The sequence below is a fragment of the Ranitomeya imitator genome, chromosome 1 (genome assembly GCF_032444005.1).
Source record: "Ranitomeya imitator isolate aRanImi1 chromosome 1, aRanImi1.pri, whole genome shotgun sequence".
Classification (NCBI taxonomy): Eukaryota; Metazoa; Chordata; class Amphibia; order Anura; family Dendrobatidae; genus Ranitomeya; species Ranitomeya imitator.
In genome coordinates this window covers 1,140,357,419-1,140,381,545 of record NC_091282.1, presented here as the reverse complement: position 1 = coordinate 1,140,381,545, position 24,127 = coordinate 1,140,357,419, and the positions used below count along the sequence as shown (strand labels likewise).

The window sequence follows — 24,127 nt, the reverse complement described above, 5'->3', positions numbered from 1 at the left end:
AAATGGATGCGAGGGATTAGTTAAACATCTAGAAAGGAGCCATAAATGCAATGACCACAATATCGGTCTTATACGATATATATATACATATATATATATATATATATATATACTCTTTCGTCTAGGCAGTAAATGTATAGGAAGGTGCCCCTCGGAGTTTTGAATGTGGTTTCTTTTCTTTCTGCAAAATAACCCACCTCAAATTAGGCTGCATTTAGAAATAAATTGTGAGTAATGAGGGGGGCTTGTGTGCAAGATTCCATTGTGAGCCAAGTCCCAGGGGAAGCCACGCTCAGCCTCTACATTGGTGACAATGGCTAGTAGTGAGTGGCAGGGAGCCCCGCTCATTAGCTGCCTTGTGACCCTGGGGGCTGGGAGTGACAGCCGGGGGGCTCTAGCAAAGCTGCCAGACATGCACATAGGGAGACCACCAGAGAATGACTTCACATGAGAGAAGGCAGGAGCAGCCCTCAACTTGAGATAGACCCCAGCCCTCTTAGCTGCAACAAGCCTCACTTATGTCAGGAATCACCGCTCAGCACTGGAATTTCCAAAGAACTCAGCAAGTTGCTTTGTGAATTGTGACCTGCTCCTGTTTGCTCTGCCCATACAGAAGTCAGAGACCACCAGAGGCTGACTGCAAATGAGAGAAAACAGCAGCAGAGACCCCCAAGCCCTGGGGCTATAGGAAACCCAGAGCAGAGCCACCCAGTAATGCCAACAGGAGACCCCCATCAGCATGTGTTGGGTAGGATTCTGGGCTGAATGATCTGCCAGTCTCTTCATGCCCTCCTGCCTCCATTTCTATCCTTGCCATGTAAATGGACCTGTGTGCAAATTCAATGCGTAATTTTTCGAAAATCCAGATATAAGTTCTCCGCAAAGTGACAACTTTTTTTGTTCTTTGGTTTGGCCACCGTGGAGTGACTATGAAGTTACTGGGATGCTACTTGATGCTCTCCTTCTTTACTTGGGGTAATGCCAGGGCACAGGGGGAGTATTGTCATGGATGGGTGGACGCTGCTGGCAATTACCAGGCAGGCTTCCAGTGTCCTGAGGATTTCGATACTGCGGACGCCACTATCTGTTGTGGGTCGTGCTCGCTGCGCTATTGTTGCGCAGCGTCAGATGCCAGGCTGGAGCAGGGCGGCTGTACCAATGACCGGGAGCTGGAGAATACTGGAGTCACTGCCCGTGAGTACCACTGTACTGTGATCTATGCCTCTTAGGGCTTGTTCACACATTGAATATTTGCAGCATTTTTTCCAATTAATTTTTGCAATATTTTACAATCTCATCATAATTAACATAATTTAATCCCCATGCTGGGTTTTATTTCATTGCATTTTTAAACCATCAATGCATTTTTTTCATATTTGCAACATGTCAATTTTTCCAAAGCTTTTGCAGCGTTTTTCACCCACTCAAAAGAATGGGAAAAAAAAACACATTAAAACGCAAAATCATAAAAACCGCATGTAATGCATGCAGCGTTTTTCCTGCAGACACCTGTGTTTTTCATACTGAAAAACACACTACAAAAACACCGTGTGTGAACGTACTCTTAGGGCACTAAAAGTCCCAGCACACTCTGTTTTCTGTTTACAATAGATGCAACATTTTAAAAATAATACTACTAAATGATGCATTATTGATAACAATAAGGCTGGGGCTATATGGTGACATATTTTGCGCAGAAGCATTTGTCACAAAAAATTGCACAATCGAAAACATTTATGCAACTGGAACAGCGACATGAAATACAACACATTTGAAGAAGACATTTGTGACTGCTTCACAGTCGGCGGTAGATCGCTGCGTGTAGTGTGACTCTATTTTGCAGTCAGCAGTAGGTCGCTGGGTGTAATGTGACTGCTTCACAGTCGGCGGTACGGTAGGTCGCTGGGTGTAATGTGACTGTTTTGCAGTCGGCGGTAGGTCGCTGGGTGTAATGTGACTGTTTCGCAGTCGGTGGTAGGTCGCTGGGTGTAGTGTGACTGTTTCGCAGTTGGCGGTAAGTCGCTGGGTGTAATATGACTCTGTTTCGCAGTCGGCGATAGATCACTGGGTGTAGTGTGACTCTGTTTCGCAGTCGGCGGTAGGTCGCTGGGTGTAATGTGACTATTTCGTAGTCAGTGGTAGGTCGCTGGGTGTAATGTGACTGTTTTGCGGTCGGCGGTAGGTTGCTGGGTGTAATGTGACTGTTTCGCAGTCGGCGGTAGGTCGCTGGGTGTAATGTGACTTTTGCAGTCGGCAGTAAATCGCTGGGTGTAATGTGACTCTGTTTCGCAGTCGGCGGTAGGTCACTGGGTGTAGTGTGACTGTTTCACAGTCGGCAGTAGGTTGCTGGGTGTGATGTGACTGTTTCACAGTTTACGGTAAGTCGCTGGGTGTAATGTGACTGCTTTGCAGTCGGTGGTATATCGCTGGGTGTAATATGACTCTGTTTCACAGTCGGCAGTAGGTCACTGGGTATAGTGTGACTCTGTTTCGCAGTCGGCGGTATGTCGCTGTGTGTAATGTGACTATTTCGCAGTCAGTGGTAGGTCGCTGGGTGTAATGTGACTTTGTTTTGCAGTTGGTGGTAGGTTGCTGGGTGTAATGTGACTGGTTCGCAGTTGGCGGTAGGTCGCTGGGTGTAATGTGACTCTGTTTTGCAGTCGGCGGTAGGTTGCTGGGTGTAACGTGACTGTTTCGCAGTCGGCGGTAGATCGCTGGGTGTAATGTGACTGCTTCACAGTCGGCAGTAAATCGCTGGGTGTAATGTGACTGTTTCACAGTTGGCGGTAGGTCGCTGGGTGTAATGTGACTGTTTCGCAGTCGGCGGTAGGTGGCTGGGTGTAATGTGACTGTTTTGCATACGGCGGTTGGTCGCTGGGTGTAATGTGACTGTTTCGCAGTCGGAGGTAGGTTGCTGGGTCTAATATGACTCTGTTGCGCAGTCGGCAGTAGGTCACTGGGTGTAGTGTGACTCTGTTTCACAGTTGGCAGTAGGTCGCTGGGTGTAATGTGACTGTTTTGCATACGGCGGTTGGTCGCTGGGTGTAATGTGACTGTTTCGCAGTCGGCGGTAGGTCGCTGGGTGTAATGTGACTTTTGCAGTCGGCAGTAAATCGCTGGGTGTAATGTGACTGTTTCCCAGTTGGCAGTAGGTCGCTGGGTGTAATGTGACTCTATTTCACAGTCGGCGGTAGGTGGCTGGGTGTAATGTGACTGTTTTGCATACGGCGGTTGGTCGCTGGGTGTAATGTGACTCTGTTTCTCAGTCGGCAGTAGGTCGCTGGGTGTAATGTGACTATTTCTCAGTCAGTGGTAGGTCGCTGGGTGTAATGTGACTCTGTTTTGCAGTCGGCGGTAGGTTGCTGGGTGTAATGTGACTCTGTTTCGCAGTCGACGGTAGGTCGCTGGGTGTAATGTGACTGTTTTCCAGTCGGCGGTAGGTCGCTGGGTGTAATGTGACTGTTTTCCAGTCGGCGGTAGGTCGCTGGGTGTAATGTGACTGTTTTCCAGTCGGCGGTAGGTCGCTGGGTGTAATGTGACTGTTTTCCAGTCGGCGGTAGGTCGCTGGGTGTAATGTGACTCCTCAGGATATAATTAGATGAGATGTTGCGATGCGACACCACCATCACAACGTTGCGCGACACGTCACTACATACACACAGCCGAATCATTGCATCTATTTCCAGCCTAATACGATGGACATAGCAAAAAAAGGGAAACTTAGTGACAAACTACATTGCAGAAGGGATTTATCAGATTGTCAGTCCTGATAGTTGTTACACTGTTACCACTATGGCTGGTAGAATGCAGGGCAAGGACCAGTAATAATATGCAGTAGGTGCCGATAGCGCAGAGCTCCTGGTATACAAGTATAGATTTTCCAACAAGATAATGAATAACCCGTATATCAGCATGGAATCATTGTATTACTGCCAAGTATCCAAAGCAGCCAATATGTCACACGTAACAGCCCTCGTCTACTGGTAATCCTGCCAAGAAAGATAATGAACTCATAGAACATTTAGCCGATGATCACAAGAACAAACTTTCTGCTGCAAATTTTTCTGCATCAAAATCTGCTACGAATTCTACATGTCACATGTGCTGTGCGTCAGTCTTTGATTTCTAGTGGATTTTGTCCTGTGCATTGCAGTCCACAATGGAAATCCATAGGATAAATGTAACATTAAAATCTGAACTATAGGTCAATTTCCGGAGCAGATTTTTTGTTCTTCCGCTTTTGGATCAAATCTGTTGTAAACTCATCCATTTGGCTGCTACTGTCATGCACTGCAGGTATTTTGCCTGAAAATCTGGAAGGAAAATCTATGTCGTGTAAACATCACCTTACAAGATTGGTAGACACATGTATAGGTCGATAATGATCAGTGACTAAGATAACATTGTAAATCACATTTAATAAATGTTAGGAGCAATTGAAAGGGTTTATTTGGAATATCAAGCAACAATTTTATCTATCTAATCTATCTATCTATTATCTATCTATCTCATATATATCTATTATCTGTCTATCATCTATCTATATAGTATCTATTTATCTATCTCATATCTATCTATCTCATATCTATCTCATATCTATCTATCTCATATCTATCTATCTCATATCTATCTATCTCATATCTCTCATATCTATCTATCACATATCTATCATGAATTTTATCTATATATTGATCTATCTTCAGTATCTACTATCTATCTATTTACTACCCAACTATACATCTATCTAAATGCAAAAATATAGGTGAAGCACCAGCAGAGGAAAAAATATATATAGGTTGGTGAAAAGCCAACCAGGCAAAACCAAACCTCAATAAATATCCAAAAAAAAGATGAAGGCAGCACTTCAAAAGTCCAAAATGCAGTGGTTTATTGACAATAAAAAACTGCATTTTGGACTTTTGAAGTGCTGCCTTCATCTTTTTTTTGGATATTTATTGAGGTTTGGTTTTGCCTGGTTGGCTTTTCACCAACCTATATATATTTTTTCCTCTGCTGGTGCTTCACCTATATTTTTGCATTTAGATAGATGTATAGTTGGGTAGTAAATAGATAGATAGTAGATACTGAAGATAGATCAATATATAGATAAAATTCATGATAGATATGTGATAGATCAATAGATATGAGATAGATAGATAGATGATAGATAGATAGATAGATAGATAGATAGATAGATAGAGTATGAGATAGATAGAAGGATAGATAGATAGATAGATAGATATGAGATAGATAGATAGATAGTTTTCCCACCTACAAAGAATGGAGAGGTCTGTAATTGTTACCATAGGTACACTTCACCTGTGAGAGACAGAATCTAAAAAAAACTACAAGAAAATCACATTGTATGATTTTTAAATAATTAATTTGCATTTTATTGCATGAAATAAATATTTGATACAATAGAACAACAGAACTTAATATTTGGTACAGAAACCTTTGTTTGCAATTACAGAGGTCAGATGTTTCCTGTGGTTCTTCACCAACTTTGCATACACTGCAGCAGGGATTTTGGCCCACTCCTCCATACAGATCTTCCCCAGATTTTTCAGGTTTCCGGGCTGTTGCTGGACAACATCGAGCTCCCTCCAAAGATTTTCTACTGGGTTCAGATCTGGAGACTCGTTGGGCCACTCCAGAACCTTGAGTGCTTCTTACAGAGACACTCCTTAGTTGCTCTGCCTGTGTGTTTCGGGGTTTTTCATGCTTGAAGACCCAGCCATGACACATTTGCAATGCTCTTACTGAGGGAAGGAGGTTATTGGTCAAAATCTTGCGATACATGACCCCATCCATCCTCCCTTCAATATGGTGCAGTCATCCTGTCTCATTTGCAGAAAAGCACCTAAAACGTATGATGTCCCCCCCATGCTTCATGGTTGGGATAAATCCATCTTCAACTTATCTGGATCCAGTCTTCTCTCCAGTGTTTTACACCTGCTGCTTTCTGCTGCTCACATTTCATTTTCAGTAGGTCAGGACAGTAGGAGTTAAGGAAGTCCTGTCATTTCTTCATACGTTCTTTTCTTCTAAGGGTATGTGCACACGTAGAAAGCTCCTCTGCGGATTTTTCCGCAGCGGAATTGATAAATCCGCAGTGCAAAACCGCTGCGTTTTTTCCTGCGGATTTATTGCGTTTTCTATTGCGGATTCCGCTGCGGTTTTACATCTGCAGTTTTCTATTATGGAGCAGGTGTAAAAACGCTGCAGATTCCGCACAAAGAATTGACATGCTGCGGAAAATAAAACGCGTTTCCGCGCGGTTTTGTTCCGCAGCATGTGCACTGTGGATTTCGTTTCCCATAGGTTTACATTGTACTGTAAACTCATGGGAAACCGCCGCGGATCCGCAGCTGCGGAAACGCTTCAGATCCACAGCAAAATCCACAACGTGTGCAATACGGCACAGAGTCACACTCCTTTAAACAGTAACTGTCATTTTAATTTTTTTCTATAAATCAATACTACATGTGAAAATAAGAATTTTTGTGATATATCTTTTCAGAGATATCGACTTCTTTCTCCTCCAGTACTGCTCTTTCTTTCTCAAAATGATCTATTCATGGGTAATATCTGTATTCAGTGAGATAGGAGATGACAGTTGGTGCTTATAAAGTTCCATGGCGAACTGTAACTGTCTTTCCAGAAGAACTTGCAGCAGAATGTTTGTGTCTCTAGCTCCTCCTCCTCCAGCTCCTCCTCCTCCTCTAGCTCCTCCTCATCTAGCTCCTCCTCCTCCTATAGCTCCTCCTCCACTTCTCCACAGAATTTTAAAAGCACCAGCGTCCTTCTCCTGTCTCAGTAATGGAAAAATCTGAGACAGATTTTATGGATTTTAGCTGCAAATTTAGAGTGAAAGAACCATCCAAGATGAGAACGAAGCAAATTTCTCTGCTGAGATATATTATAAAGTTCTTTTCCTGTGTTCTAATGACATGCAAAAAATTTAAGCGATGGTCACTCGTTAAAATAGAGAGAAATTACTTTGTATATCTGGACCATAAATGAGACTTAGCAGGCTGTCTTGTCTTTTTGGGGGGTTTCTGGTGATTGTTGCCTGGATACCTGGTATTACCATACTTACAGTGCACAGTTTTGCTATTGCTTTTCTATTACATTTTGATTAATCTTACCTGATTTGCTATTTAATCTCAAAGAAGTTCTCCCAATCCACAGGCTAGTTCTATCTACAATAAAAAAAAAAATTGTATATATATATATATATATATATATATATACACAGTATATATATATACACACATATATTTTGCTACAGTATCCTCATTCAGATGTGCCTTCTTTGAGTAAAGAAAAAAATGGAAGGCTTTTCATCAGTGTGCTGATCTGATTTCACCATCAGTGTGGCACTTGCTTTCTCGCATGTTAAAAAAAGTTTCTCCAACTTATAACGGCCTGTTCAGACGAGAATATTATCTGTCCGTCCCACACAGTAATGTGGCGGTCCACTTGGTCATATCTCCATTCAGGTTTACCTATATGTCAATTGGTGCAAAAAAAAAAAATGAATCCCATGAGTTACCATCTATATGTCACGCGTTTTTCATGGATCTTTGAAACCGTATTTGGCGTTTCTTATTTATTAAAATATTCATGGAAAAAAAAACGGGAAACCATTAGGATGTACAAAATGGACATATACATGGCACGCGGACATCAGAAACGGATATATGGATATGGTGTAGATATCAAAACGGACAATATGAACACCAAATGGATGTAAAAATTTCACTTTTTTTTTTCAGGATGAATAAATTGACAATTTTGCATACTCTCGTCTGAACTGGGCCTCAAGTGCTAATAAATGGACAACACCACATGGAACACGCATGCCATCTGGTACTGTCCATTTTCACATACCTTATTGATTTTCATTGGAAAATTTGATTCATGTGTGAGTCAGATAAAAAATGGACGTCTCTTAATTTTTTTTTTTTTTTGCCAAAAGAGATGGATATGTGAAAAACCCTATCTGTGAATAACAGACATCTGAATATGGCCTAAGGGGAAGAACAGTGTCTCAGAATTCCATGACTATATGTATATCAGATCACAGTGCACGGCCAGTCCACACATAGTCCGATTTATACAGCCGTCAGACGGCGCCATCTAATAGATTTATTCCTATTTTCAATAGTAATTATATGACTTCTCACACAACCCCATAAAGCAGAGTGGAGTTTGTTGTGTGTTACTACTCTATGTGAAACGATGGTTTGTTATTTGTGCCGCTACATAAGACCTTCTCCTGCGTCTACGGTAATATAGGTCAGAGAGTTAGATCACTGCGCACAATTCGTCCAACCCCAAACGGTTGATTGACAAATTCAGCTCTGCTACGTGTGCTATCAGAGAAATGCATCCCCCCCCCGTATCATCATGGATTTCTTTCTCGTATTTATGCTACTACAGTATATTTTTATATCTTGATCTAAATCCTAGAAATCATCCAGGAAAAAAAATAATAATCTTTTCTTTGTGCGCCCTTGGCACAGCCTCAGTCAGTCGTAAATTTCTGTAAAACCACTTGAGTTAAGCAATGCATAGAGTCTCTTGTGCAGCAATGCGTCCTGCTCAAACCAAATTACCTAGGGTGAGGCGTGTAATACTATACCCAGACCTCCTGTACAATACTTCACAGCAAACTCGTCCCTGCGGACCCCCGTTTATGCCCTGTCTGAAGTGCATTTTAATATGTACAGTGCAAAAGGCCATTAATTTTAAGCTCTGTGGCAGAAGTAGCACTATGCCTGATAATGTTAGATTGAATTTCATACAATAATATCCTTTTATTATACACCTATAACATATATCCAAACGCTCTAATGGCCTTATTACCAGCCGGCCTACAGGGGCCATCGGTAAAACAGTTCACTGGCTGCGTACAGTGAGTGGGGGGGAGTCATGGATATGTCTGTGCATAATACTCTTGCTGTCATTAACTTCCCTGGACTCTTAAAGATGCAATTAACAATCGGCCAACATGAATTAGTATACAGGAGTTTGCAAATAGCCTTTCAGAGAGGAAGAGGACTAGAGCGCCATATATTGTGTGTGTGTAGCAATCTTGTTTTTGTCTTTGCCTGATGAAGAGACCTGTGTAGTCTCAAAAGCTTGCAATTTGTTACCATCTTTTCAGTTAGCCATTAAAAGGTTATCAACCACTGAGGACTCTCAATTCTAAATATTTTTCTATCTACTGGCTAACACGGTACCAAGATATATTTCTTTCCTGTAGCAATCCTAAAAGTCAATTTCAACCCTCCAAGTCTTGCCACGTGACCTAGGAATCAGAAGCCAAACCAGACACTGCATTTGCAGACACATGTTTCAGGCTTTTTTGCCCTCATCAGTGCAAAGCATTTTATCCAGTTTGTCTGGGTGAGAGGCCTCTGAGAGGGGCTCTAAGGGTACCGTCACACAGTGGCACTTTGATCGCTAGAACGGCACGATCCGTGACGTTCCAGCGATATCGTTACGATCTCGCTGTGTCTGACACGCTACTGCGATCAGGGACCCCGCTGAGAATCGTACGTCGTAGCAGATCGTTTGAAACTTTCTTTCGTCGCTGGATCTCCCGCTGACATCGCTGAATCGGCGTGTGTGACGCCGATTCAGCGATGTCTTCACTGGTAACCAGGGTAAACATCTGGTTACTAAGCGCAGGGCCGCGATTAGTAACCCGATGTTTACCCTGGTTACCAGCATAAACGTAAAAAAACAAACACTACATACTTACCTTCTGTGTCTGTCCTCCGGCGCTCTGCTTCTCTGCACTGGCTGTGAGCTCCGGCCAGCCGGAAAGCACAGCGGTGACGTCACCGCTCTGCTTTATGGCTGACCGGCGCTGACAGTGCAGAGGAAAGCACAGCGCCGGAGGACAGACACGGAAGGTAAGTATGTAGTGTTTGTTTTTTTACGTTTATGCTGGTAACCAGGGTAAACATCGGGTTACTAAGTGCGGCCCTGCGCTTAGTAACCCGATGTTTACCCTGGTTACCAGGGGACTTCGGGATCGTTGGTCGCTGGAGAGCTGTCTGTGTGACAGCTCTCCAGCGACCAAACAGCGACGCTGCAGCGATCGACATCGTTGTTGTATCGCTGCAGTGTCGCTTTAGTGTGACAGTACCCTAAAGCACATTACATACAGTAGATGACTGTAGGCCGGCAGCCATCTCAGCTGGCTTTCCCATACACAGGAGAACTTGCTCTGACTGTCTGGCAGTCTATTAGTAAGCCGGCATTTCTCCAGATGAACCAAAGAATCGGCAGTCCGATATAGGACATGGCGGATCCTTATCTCCCCCACACTCAATTGTCCAGGGCTCCGATACATATTGACTTCCTGCCGAAACCATTGTTATTGGTATTATCGACCATTGTTAGTCAAATGTGTGTTGGGGGCTTAAGGGGTAGAGTTTCTCATTGCGGAGAGTGCCAAGTTGGAGTAGGGGGTCCTATAGGTCATGCAATGATCCTCTGGGCATTTTGTGCTCTCTTATGAGAAAGAGGACAATAACTCTAACGTTACCTATTGCATTCAATTATATTAAATGTCCGATAAAGGTTTTTTTGCACACCTCCAAACAATCATATTACACAAAATCCCTTATAAATTTCCAAGGGAAAAAGAGGCATAAGCAACACTATAGTTAAAATATATCTTTAATTGAAACATTAGGGAATTTCTATGATTACATACGGCCAGGAGCAATAACCAAAGCCAAATAATGTATGGCAGCAAGACATGATCATCTACACATATATACAGATACCAGAACCATATTAAATGGAGAACAGCTTCAATTAGTACCACTTAAGTATATAGCATAGTGCTTAAGTTAAGAGAGCCACCGTATGTCTTGCTGCCATACATTATTTTTACCTGGCTTTGGTTTTTGCTTCTGGCTATATGTACTCATAGAAATTCCCTTGTTGAATGTCAATTGGTTTTATTAATGTTACAATTAACCCCTTCATGACCTTGGGATTTTCCGTTTTTCTGTGTTCGTTTTTTGCTCCCTTCCTTCCCAGAGCCATAACTTTTTTATTTTTCCATCAATTTCGCCATGTGAGGGCTTATTTTTTGCGAAACAAGTTGTACTTTTGAACGACATCATTGGTTTTAGCATGTCATGTACTAAAAAGCGGGAAAAAAATTCCAAGTGCAGTAAAATTGCAAAAAAAAGTGCAGTCCCACACTTGTTTTTTGTTTGCCTTTTTTGCTAGGTTCACTAAATGCTAAAACTGACCTGCTATTATGATTCTCCAGGTCATTACGAGTTCATAGACCTAACATGAATAGGTTATTTTTTATCTAAGTGGTGAAAAAAAATTTCCACACTTTGCAAAAAAAAAAAAAAATTGTGCCATTTTCCAATACCCATAGCGTCTCCATTTTTTATGATCTGGGGTCGGTTGAGGGCTTATGTTTTGCGTGCCGAGTTGACATTTTTAATGATACCATTTTGGTGCAGATACGTTCTTTTGATCGCTCGTTATTGCATTTTAATGCAATGTCACGGCGACCAAAAAAACATAATTCTGGTGTTTCTAATTTTTTTCTCGCTACGCTGTTTAGCGATCAGGTTAATGCTTTTTTTTTATTGATAGAGCGATTCTGAACGTGGCGATACCAAATATGTGTAGGTTTGATTTTTTTTTTATTGATTTATTTTGAATGGGGCGAAAGGTGGGTGATTTAAACTTTTATATTTTTTTTATTTTTTTCACATTTTTTTAACTTTTTTTTTTTTTTTACTTTTGCCATGTTTCAATAGCCTCCATAGGAGGATAGAAGCTGGCACAACTCGATCGGCTCTGCTACATAGCAGTGATCATTAGATCGCTGCTATGCAGCAGAAATGCAGGTGTGCTATGAGCGCCGACCACAAGGTGGCGCTCACAGCTACCGGGGATCAGTAACCATAGAGGTCTCAAGGACCTCTATGGTTACTATACAGAAGCATCGCTGACCCCCAATTATGTGACGGGGGTCAGCGATGCGCTCATTTCCGGCCGCCCAGCCAGAATCGCCAGTTAAATGCCGCTGTCAGCGTTTGACAGCGGCATTTAACTAGTTAATAGCGGTGGGTGAATCGCGATTTCACCCGCCGCTATTGCGGGCACATGTCAGCTGTTCATAACAGCTGACATGTCCTGGCTTTGATGTGTACTATCCCGTCCGAGGTCAGAAAGGGGTTAAAGATATATTTTAACTATATTGTTGCTTATGCCTCTTTTTCCCTTGGAAATTTATAAGTGATTTTGTGTAACACTATTGTATTCAATGTCAGCTATTCAATAAGTTCATGCTTAAAACACTTTGCCCTTCACCTCTCCAAACAAACCTATTTTAACACCCTCATCACCTCACTGTCCAATAATCTTAAAAGTCTCTTTGACACTTTTCATTCCCTACTCAACCCAAGAGTTCAGGCCCCAACCACGGATCTCCGCGCTGACGATCTGGACAATTACTTCAAAGAAAAAATTTACCACATCTGACAGGAAATTATCTCCCAATCCCCTCATATCATGTGCTGCCCTCCCTCCCCCACTGCATCTAGTTCTCTCTCAGAAGAAGTAATCAGGCTCCTTGCATCTTCTCGCCTGACCACTTGCACCAGTGACCCCATTCAGTCACATCTTCTCCAGTCCTTTTTCCCGGCTGTCACCTCTCACCTAGCAAAAATATTCAACCTCTCTCTCTTCCGGTATCTTACCCTCCTCATTTAAGCATGCCATCATACATGCATTACTTAAAGAACCATCCCTCGACCAAAACTGTGTCGCTAACTATAGACCTGTCTCTAATGTTCCCTTCATCTCTAAACTCCTCGAACGCCAGGTCCCCTCCTGTCTTATACGCTATTCTCATATAACTCTCTTCCCGATCCTCTTCAATCTAATTTCCGCTCTTTACACTCTGCTGAAACTGCCCTCACTAAAGTCTCTAATGATCTACTAACAGCTAAATCTAATGGTCACTACTCCATGCTAATTCTCTTGGATTTCTCCGCAGCATTCGACACTGTGGATCATCAGCTCCTCCTCACTATGCTCCGCTCCATCGGCCTCAAGGACACCGTTCTGTCCTGGTTCTCCTCCTATCTCTCTGACCGCTCCATCACTGTATTTTTTGCTGGTTCCTCCTCCTCTCACCTTCCCCTGACTGGTGGGGTTCCTCAAGGATCAGTCCTAGGCCCCCTCCTCTTCTCTTTGTATACTGCCCCTATTGGACAAACAATCAGTAGATTTGGGTTCCAGTACCATCTCTATGCTGATGACACCCAATTATACACTTCTCCTGACATCACGCCTGCCTTTTTAGAAAACACCAGTGATTGTCTTACCGCTGTCTCTAATATCATGTCCTCCCTCTATCTGAAAATGAATCTGTTTAAAACTGAACTCCTTGTGTTCTCTCCCTCTACTAACCTACCTTTGCCTGATGTTGCCATCTCTGTGTGTGGTTCCACCATTACTCCCAAGCAACATGCCCGCTGCCTTGGGGTCATACTTGGTTCCAAGCTTTCATTCACCCCCCACATCAGATCACTGGCTCGCTCTTCTTATCTGTATCTCAAAAACATTTCTAGGATTCGCCCTTTTCTTACTTTCGACTCTGTAAAAACTCTTACTGTTTCACTTATTCATTCTCGTCTGGACTAATGTAACTCTCTACTAATCGGCCTCCCTCTTACCAAACTCTCCCCACTCCAATCTGTCCTGAATGCTGCAGCCAGGATCATATTCCTCACCAACCGTTACACCGATGCCTCTACCTTCCTTGTGCCAGTCATTACACTGGTTATCCACTCCAGAATCCAGTAGAAAACTATTACACTAATCCACAAAGCACTACATGGCTCAGCACCACCCTACATCTCCTCCCTGGTCTCAGTCTATCACCCTACCCGTGCCCTCCGTTCAGCTAATGACCTGAGGTTAAAATCCTCAATAATTAGAACCTCCCACTCCCGTCTCCAAGACTTTTCACGTGCTGCACCAATTCTTTGGAATGCACTACCCAGGTTAATACGATTAATCCCCAATCCCCACAGTTTTAAACGTGCCCTAAAAATGCATTTGTTCAGAATGGCCTACCGCCTCAACGCATTAACCTAACTATCCCTGTGAGGCCCATTCAAATAACTTAAAGGGAACTTGTCACCCCCAAAATGGGGGTGACAAATGCTGTAGATAAGCCCCCGATGTATCCTGAAAGATGAGAAAAAGAAGTTATATTATACTCACCCAGGGGCATTCCCGCTGTGGTCTGGTCCGATGGGTGTTGCGGTCCGGGGCCTCCCATCTTCATAGGATGATGTCCTCTTCTTGTCTTCACGCTGCGGCTCCGGCGCAGGCGTACTTTGTCTGCCCTGTTGAGGGCAGAGCAAAGTACTGCAGTGCACAGGGGCTGGGCCTCTCTGACCTTTCCCGGCGCCTGCGCACTGCAGTACTTTGCTCTGCCCTCAACAGGGCAGACAAAGTACGCCTGTGCTGGAGCCGCAGCGTGAAGACAAGAAGAGGACGTCATCGTAAGAAGATGGGAGGCCCTGGACCGGACCGTGACGCCCATCATATCAGACCGCCCGCCCAGGTGAGTATAATATAACCTCTTTTTCTCATCTTTCAGGTTACATTGGGGGCTTATATACAGCATTACAGAATGCTGTAGATAAGCCCCTGATGGCGGTGGGCTATGCTCAACTTCCATTTTGGGGGTGACAGGTTCCCTTTAAACCATAATCAGATTTCTCGCATCATGTTCTCATACACTTTATGCAGTTAATAGCCCTTTGTGTCTGTACTGTTACATATTTAGGCTGTTACCTGGTTCATGCAGCTTTACATGAACACCCGAGCCTTACACTATGGCTGGTCCGAATAACGAAAGAAATTGTTACCATCCACCGCTCGTGTCTCCCCTTTTTCCTCATAGATTGTAAGCTTGCGAGCAGGGCCCTCATTCCTCTTGGCATCTGTTTTGAACTGTGATTTTTGTTATGCTGTAATGTCTATTGTCTGTACATATCCCCTCTATATTTGTAAAGCGCTGTGGAATATGTTGGCGCTATATGAATAAAATTATTATTATTGCAGGTAACAATTTTAAAATTTACTATCAATATATACAGGAGTTTGTAATAAGTATAAATACATGAATACACATAAGAAAAATGTAAGATAAAAAACTGTTTCCAAGTTTTATTGTCCCAAATGCATCAAAAATAAATAAAAAGAAACTTTGTAAAAAACCTTGATTTATAAAATGGCAGAACGAGGCCTGATCCAAAAACAGGCTAACACAATTCTCAACAGCTTACAAGAGGGGTCTTATGGTTTGGCTGCTCCATGCAGCCAAAGACCAAACCTACAAGCAGTGACAAATAATCAAACAAGTTTGCTGCTGACACCACGGCACATTCACCCTGAAAGTATCTGCCACGCCGCCGGTAACATCTCAGCTTATTCACCCTGTTGGGAGCCGCACTATGGGGTCCTACTCTAATGTTGTATGAGAGGGGTACAAGGTACTGAGGAACATTCGTGCAACTATCATCGCTATGGAGTTGCTTAGTATTAAAGTGAACATATAAACCCTTAAAACAATATTTATTAATCTCTATTAAAAAAAACAAACCTCATTCTGTGGGAGTGAAAAGTAAGACACTCTGTCTGGATGACCAAACATCTGATATATTCAGATACACAGTGATATCCAGAATACGTGGATGAGTCCAGTAGACCTATGCAAGATATTGCATCTGAATGTCCTACTCCCACATATACCATGTGCGTCTACTCAATTATATGCATGAAAAATCTGATGTACAAACAGATAATGAGTTTATAAATAATAAAAAATAAGTCATGAATACTGGATGGAAATAATGTCCTAGATCACTCCCAAATAAGCCTATAAGACCCTGGATACATGCCTAGGCTGATACTGCCTAGCCGCTGAGATGCCTAGATACGCGGGATGTGGCGCTCCCGCGCAATGGTGGCTCTCACTTTCTCTCACCAGTTATCCCTATTCAAACATGAGGATAAAGGTGCAAGGAGAGCCCGCCATAATGATTGCTGATGACTTATCATTGATTGCTTGTTAGAATGGTTTCCTCTCTGCCTCGACGCGTTTCTCCTTATTGTAGGTTCATCAGGAGGCTACATGTCTGAGATGGGAAAAGATGATCACAGGTCCATTAGCAGCGCTGTTAATTCCACAACAAATTACAGACACCATCATCACTGTCCCCATTGGGGCTCACAATCTAGACTTATCAGTATGTCTTTGGAGTGTTGGAGGGAACAAGAGGAAACTCACACAAACAAGGGGAGAACATACAAACTCCCCACAGCTGTTGTTCTTGGTAGGATTTTAGCCCAGGGCCCCAGCGCTGCAAAGCAACAATGCTAACCACTGAGCCACCATACAGTGCTAACCACTGAGCCACCGTGTCATGTATCCCTGTAGTTACAAGCTACAAACAAACCCTGTAATCATGTCCAATCCGTCCCCTCTAATGTTCTCTGTCAGCAAGATGAGAGGGCCATTGGACTGAAACAATATGTGACTGCAGAATCAGACTAGACACAAGGTACTGGAAAAAAATTCCAAAAGCGGTGAAAGTCCCCCACAAAAAATAAACGTAATTCTGCAATAGATTTTTGGGTTTGTTTTACAGCATTCGTGACCTTGTAATGTGATTCTCCAGGTTAGTACAATTACGTTGAACCAAACCTGTATGGTATTTTTAAGGGATGAAAAAAAATTTAAATAAAATGACATCTCATGCAGGAGTAGCCCAGAACAGACTGCTGTGAGACATATAATAACAGCCCTGATCTCGCAGAGTGAGCACCGGTTGCTTGAGCACAGCAATAAATGAGACGTTTAGGTCAATACCTGACCTTCATCAGTCATCTGGATAGAGGAGATCTGTGTGGCAGTGCGCTGTGTGGGAGTCTGCAGTGTCCACTGCTAAGATAGGAAGTGCTGGACCAGGTATTGACCGAAACGTCTCATTTATTTCTGGAAATTCTTCACTCAATAAATAAGTTCTTGAACACACCTATACGAGTGCCAAGTATTTCTACATCACAGCTGATGGATTTGGTTATCCTACTTGTGCACCACCAGAATTCCAGAAGTGCCGTGTTTTCCTAATTGCTTGAGCACAGCAGACATGAGTGTGATTACATCTCACACACGGAGAAATCTGCTCTAAGCTATGGCGGTGGAGTGTTCTTCCTTCCTTTGAGTGTTGCTGCTTGCTTATAATTGATCAGCATTATACAGGAAGAAGCGAACACTATCTGATGGCGCTTACTTGGACTTAATATAAGTTAACTTATTAGGGGCCAAATATTTTGATTGCTAATATCTCCGCAACGGAGAGGCAGAATTTAACAAAAAACAAAAAAAAAACATTTTTTTAATTCCACTTTAATTACCATTACATTATGAAAAATGTGGTTAAATGTTCTCTTTAAGGGGTTAACAGCAGTAGACGCAGCTCAGCTCCACTCACTGCTGTTAGAGGCAGATGCTGCTAATAAACTTGCACAGCGATGTCAAAACCACTTGCTGATAATATATTTTGTCTTTTGCAACTTCTTTTAACTGCTTCAAATATCAAAATATCAAAAGCCATCAAGTGGCTGAAAGTAGTGACCTGAGCATTCTCAGGCCACTATCTATATATATAATTGTCTAAGGTCCACTTCCGTCTATTTGTCGTCACCGAAATACCGCGTCGCTGATTGGTCGCGGCCGGCAGGCCGCAACCAATCAGCGACGGGCACAGTCCGGCCGCAAATTGGCCCCTCTCTACTCCCCTGTAGTCAGTGCCCCCTCCATACTCCCCCCCAGTCAGCACCCACATAGCGATAAACGGATTGCCTTACAACGTGGCATAACGCGGTGTAAGGCAGTCTGTTAACGCTACCATTAACCCTCTGTGTGACCAACTTTTTACTATTGATGCTGCCTATGCAGCAGCATCAATAGTAAAAACATATAATGTTAAAAATAATAAAAAATCATTATATACTCACCCTCCAGCGGCCCCCAGATCCAGCCCAGGCCTTTCCCGCTCCTCGCGCGCCGCTCCAGTCCCCAGAATGCAATGCGGCAATGACCGGAGATGACGTAGCGGTCTCGCAAGACCGCTACATCATCGCGTGTTATTGCCGCAATGCATTCTTGGGACTGGTGCGGTGCGCAAAGAGCGGGAAAGGCCTGGGCTAGATCTGGGGGCCGCCGGAGGGTGAGTATATAACTATTTTTTATTTTAATTCTTTTTTAACAGGGATATGGTGCCCACATCGTTATATACTACGTGGGCTGTGTTATATACTACGTGGCTGTGCAATATACTATGTGGGCTGTGTTATATACTACGTGGGCTGTGTAATATGCTACATGGGCTGTGTAATATACTATGTGGGCTGTGTAATATACTATATGGGCTGTGCAATATACTACGTGGCTGTGCAATATACTACATGGGCTGTGCAATATACTATGTGGCTGTGCAATATACTACGTGGCGGTGCTATATACTACGTGGCTGTGTTATATACTACATGGGCTGTGCAATATACTACGTGGCTGTGCAATATACTACATGGGCTGTGCAATATACTATGTGGCTGTGCAATATACTACGTGGCTGTGCTATATACTACGTGGCTGTGCTATATACTACGTGGCTGTGTTATATACTATGTGGCTATGCAATATACTATGTGGCTGTGCAATATACTACGTGGCTGCGCTATATACTTTGTGGCTGTGAAATATATTATGTGGCTGTGCAATATACTACATGGTTGTGCAATATACTATGTGGCTGTGCAATATATTATGTGGCTGCGCTATATACTACGTGGCTGTGTTATATACTACGTGACTATGCAATATACTATGTGGCTGTGTAATATACTACGTGGGCTGTGTAAGATACTACGTGGGCTGTGCAATATACTACATGGGCTGTGCAATATACTATGTGGCTGTGTAATATACTACGTGGGCTGTCTAATATACTACGTGGGCTGTGCAATATACTACATGGGCTGTGCAATATACTATGTGGCTGTGCAATATACTACATGGGCTGTGCAATATACTATGTGGCTGTGCAATATACTATGTGGCTGTGCTATATACTACGTGGCTGTGTTATATACTATGTGGCTATGCAATATACTATGTGGCTGTGCAATATACTACGTGGCTGTGCTATATACTTCGTGGCTGTGAAATATATTATGTGGCTGTGCAATATACTACATGGCTGTGCAATATACTACATGGTTGTGCAATATACTACGTGGGCTGTGCAATATACTACGTGATTGCAATATACTATGTGGGCTTTGCTACATACTACATAGGCTGTGCTACATACTACGTGGCTGTGCAATATACTACGTGGGCTGTGCTACATACTACGTGGGCTGTGTTATACACTACGTGGGCTGTGTTATATAATGCGTGGGCTTATATAGTATGTGAGCTGTGTTATATGCTACGTGGGCTGTTATATACTACGTGGCTGTGCTATAAAGTCCGTGGGCTATGCTATATACTGCATGGGCTGTGCTATATACTACGTGGGCTGTGTTATAAACTACGTGTGCTGTGCTATATACTACATGGCTGTGCAATTTACTTCGTGGCTGTGCTATATACTACGTGGCTGTGCTATATACTACGTGGGCTGTGTTATATACTACGTCAGCTGTTATATACTATGTGGCTGTGTTATATGCTACGTGGGCTGTTATATACTATGTGGCTGTGCTATATACTACGTGGCCGGCCGTAAACAATCAGCGACAGGCTCACTCCGGCCACGAATTGGCGCTGGATTTGAACCACTCTTTACTAATTGGTCGCGCCCGGCCAGCCGAATCCTTTGTATTCATTGTATAATTCTAAAATCTTCATAAATAAACTACATACATATTCTAGAATACCCGATGCATTAGAATCGGGCCACCATCTAGTATAATATAAAATTTAAAAAAAAGATGTCAACTGCAAAAACCACCACAACAACGGGCAAAGAAGAAGCTTTAGGACAAAACACGGCTGGGGTTTTCCTGAAGTGTCTTCTGCTTCAAAAATGATATGCCGACATCTAAAAGATGCTATGTGCACATACCAGGGCCGGACAGCTCATGGGTGCAACTGTACTGGGGCCCATGAGGAAGTGCAAAGGGTGTATACACTGTTTTTGTACCTGGGACTTTATTCTTCGGTGTCCACTAGTGGCAAGAGGTTGCTAACATGGAAAGAGGACTGACTAGTCTGAGGCAACTTAAAGGGATTCGGTCACCTGAATTTGGAGGGAACAATTTTCAGCCATAGAGGCGGGGTTTTCGGGTGTTTGATTCACCCTTTCCTTACCCGCTGGCTGCAATATTGGATTGAAGTTCATTCTCTGTCCTCCATAGTACACGCCTGCGCAAGGCAAGATTGACAAACACTGGCATAGGAGGGACAGGTTACTTACATCAGGGCTAGGCTACAAGGAGAGAGACAGGACAAACATCTAAAAGGGGCTAATTGTTTCCATACCAGTATAACAGCAACAATACAATGATAATACAATACTGCATGATTCCCAAGTTGTGGGACACAATGAGTACAGGGCATAAACCCTTTGGGATATATCTGCCCCAATATAAAAAGCTAGAACTGAAACCATAGGCAATAAGCTTATTACTGCTGTGTATTAAGAATTGATGCTCCATCGGTTTATCTCCCCATGAATTTCCTCATGGTCACTTCCTCCTCTCGGGGTTTCGACCTATATTCTGTGGATTACGTCTCCCAATGAGCTGACCAAAAACCATACCCTACTGAATAGACTATTGAACAGCGGCTTATAGCTGAAGATTGAGTCAATATGTTTTATATGTGCAGGGACATTATTTGCACAGTCATTACACATCAGACATGGTAATGGCCCCTCTGTTCTTGCCCATAAGCAGGAGTCAGTAAAGGAACATAGCGGTAGGCCGACTTCTGCTGGATGTTTTACTTGGAATGTGCCAAATTGGCCAAGCAAACTTTATAGAAACCAGCCCGTCAGACGGATTTAACTCCTGTGCTGCTAGACAGATGAGAAGCTGTGGGAAGTCAGTCATGCATTTAGTGGAAATAACCTTTGTGTAATGAATAGGGAGTGAGATGGAGTTATGATGCAGAATACTGAATAGTGTAATATGGTATACTAGATGGTGGCCCGATTCCAATGCATCGGGAATTCTAGAATATGTATGTAGTTTATTTATGAAGATTTTAGAATAATACAATGAATACATAGGGTTCGGCTGGCTGGGCGCGACCAATTAGCGAAGCGTGGTTTAAATCCCGCGCCAATTCACGGCCGGAGAGCGCCTGTCGCTGATTGTTCACGGCCGGCCACGTAGTATATAGCACAGCCACATAGTATATAACAGCCCACTTAGCATATAACACAGCCACATAGTATATAACATCCCATGTAGCATATAACACAGCCCACGTAGTATATAGCACAGCCACGTAGTATATAGCACAGCCATGCAGTAAATTGCACAGCCACGTAGGAAATTGCACAGCCACGTAGTATAATGCACAGCACACGTAGTATATAGCACAGCCCACACAGTATATAGCATAGCCCACGGACTTTATAGCACAACCACGTAGTATATAACACAGCCATGTAGTATATAGCACAGCCACGTACTATGTAACAGCCCACATAGTATATAACACAGCCACCTAGTATATAACAGCCCACGTAGCATATAACACAGCCCACATAGTATATAACACAGCTCACGTACTATATAACAGCCCACGCAGTATATAACACAGCCCACGTAGTGTATAACACAGCCAACGTAGTATGTAGCACAGCCCACGTAGTATATTGCACAGCTATGTAGTATATTGCACAGCCCACGTAGTATATTGCACAGCAATGTAGTATATTGCACAGCCACGTAGTATATAGCACAGCCATGTAGTATATAGCACAGCCACATAGTATATTGCAAGCCACGTAGTATATTGCACAGCCACGTAGTATATTGCATAGCCACGTAGTATATAGCACAGCCACGTAGTATATTGCACAGCCCACATAGTATGTAGTACAGCCCACGTAGTATATTGCACAGCCACGTAGTATATTGCACAGCCCACGTAGTATATTGCACAGCCCACGTAGTATATAACACAGCCACGTAGCATATTACACAACCACGTAGCATATTACACAGCCAACGTAGTATATAACACAGCCCACGTAGTATATAACACAGCCCACATAGTATATAGCAATGTGGGCACCATATCCCTGTTAAAAAAATAATTAAAATAAAAAATAGTGACGGTATATACTCACCTTCCGGCGGCCCCCAGATCCAGCCCAGGTCTTTCCCGCTCTTCTCGCGCTGCTCCGATCCCAAGAATGCATTGCGGCAACAACACGTGATGATGTAGCGGTCTTGCGAGACTGCTACGTCCTCTCCGGTCATTGCCGCATTGCATTCTGGGAACCGGTGCTGCATAGGCAGCATCAATAGTAAAAAGTTGGTGACACAGAGGGTTAATTGCAGCATTAATGGAGTGCCTTACGCCGCGGTGTAAGGCAATCCGTTTAACGCTATGTGGGCCGCGACCAATCAGCGACGCGGAATTTCTGTGACAGATAGACAAGCAGACGGAAGTGGACCTTAGACAATTATATATATATATATATATATATAGATATAAATGGAAGAAACTCATAGGCAATCATCTAGAGTATAACCGAAAAAGGAAGGAAAAAAGCACCAAAAAAAAACAATTACTGAAAAAGGGTAATAAATTTTATTGAGTCAAAGATTAAAACATAACAAAACAGAGAACCACAGGAAAAATGACAGGGAACACACCATGAAAGGTGGCAACGTGGTATTCACCAGGCAAACCGTAATGCATAGAGTAGATAAGCGTCACAAAAACCTTGTTTGTCTGTACCCAGGTAAAGCAAACATGCAAATATGTAAATGTGCTTAAGTAAATACAAAGTGTATAAGGCACCAACAAGGAATAGCTATGTCCATAAAGGACGTACATAGATACTCATAAATCAAAGTAAAAGGAGGGTTTACCTGCGGGACCACGATGCCACCCACCCCAACGTGCGTTTCGGCTACGTGCCGTCTTCCGGGGGTAGACTCATTTAGAGTATGTTATATGTTATCTGTACAGCACTAGCATCTTCTTTATGCTGTCATACATGCAGGACAATGACAGCAGATAGAAAAAGCAAGTCAAGCGCAAACTTGCTTATTTTCATGCAGTTTAATGAAAGTTATTTAAGAACTTGAGAATTTAACCGTAATCTTAAGGATTTATCATTGAAATGTTTTTATTTTACAAAAATATCCACTACAAAAAGTGACAAAATACCATAAATGCATCACACATACAGCATGCTGCAGTGATTTTATTTTGAATTTTTTTTTCTGACCATAACTTGGATTTTAGCATATATAGTAGCGGCTTTATAGTGCAGAATTCCAACTTGTAACCTTCGCTCCACCTTAAGCAGACTTTTCTTGTAAGCTGGGCTCCTTGCAGACTAGGATTCTCCCGCATTCAGCTTGCGTCCGTGTTTCTCTGGTCTAGATAAAAGAATGAAATTACAAAGCTTCTCCTAAACTATGTAATGTTAAACACATTCAGCACACGGAATAGCACATGGACGCCATCCGTGTGCTATTTGTGTTTTTCACGGATGCCTAGACTTGTATTGGCTCTTGTCATCTGTGCTGCTGGGGAAAAATGAACATATCTCCATATGGTTCCCACAGACACATGGTCCATATAAACACAGATATGTGACAATCACCATAGGTTATAATGAGTACGTGTGCCATCCGTGAAAAACACAGATGCAAACACGGACATGTGAAGAGGTCTTAGGCTGCCGTCACACTAGCAGTATTTGGTCAGTATTTTACCTCAGTAGTTGTAAGCCAAAACCAGGAGTGGGTGATAAATGCAGAAGTGGTGCATATGTTT

The 24,127-nt window shown here is 42.9% G+C and overlaps 1 protein-coding gene across 1 annotated transcript in view; it reads left to right on the top strand.

Moving 5' to 3' along the window:
- Nucleotides 1-427: 427 nt before the first annotated feature.
- Nucleotides 428-24,127, top strand: part of SHISA3 (shisa family member 3) — a 40,112-nt gene continuing 16,412 nt past the window's right edge. The window contains exon 1 of the mRNA XM_069744532.1: nucleotides 428-1,194. Within this exon, the coding sequence (XP_069600633.1) occupies nucleotides 930-1,194 (265 nt within the window). The 5' untranslated portion in view covers nucleotides 428-929. The remainder of the gene's footprint in view (nucleotides 1,195-24,127) is intronic.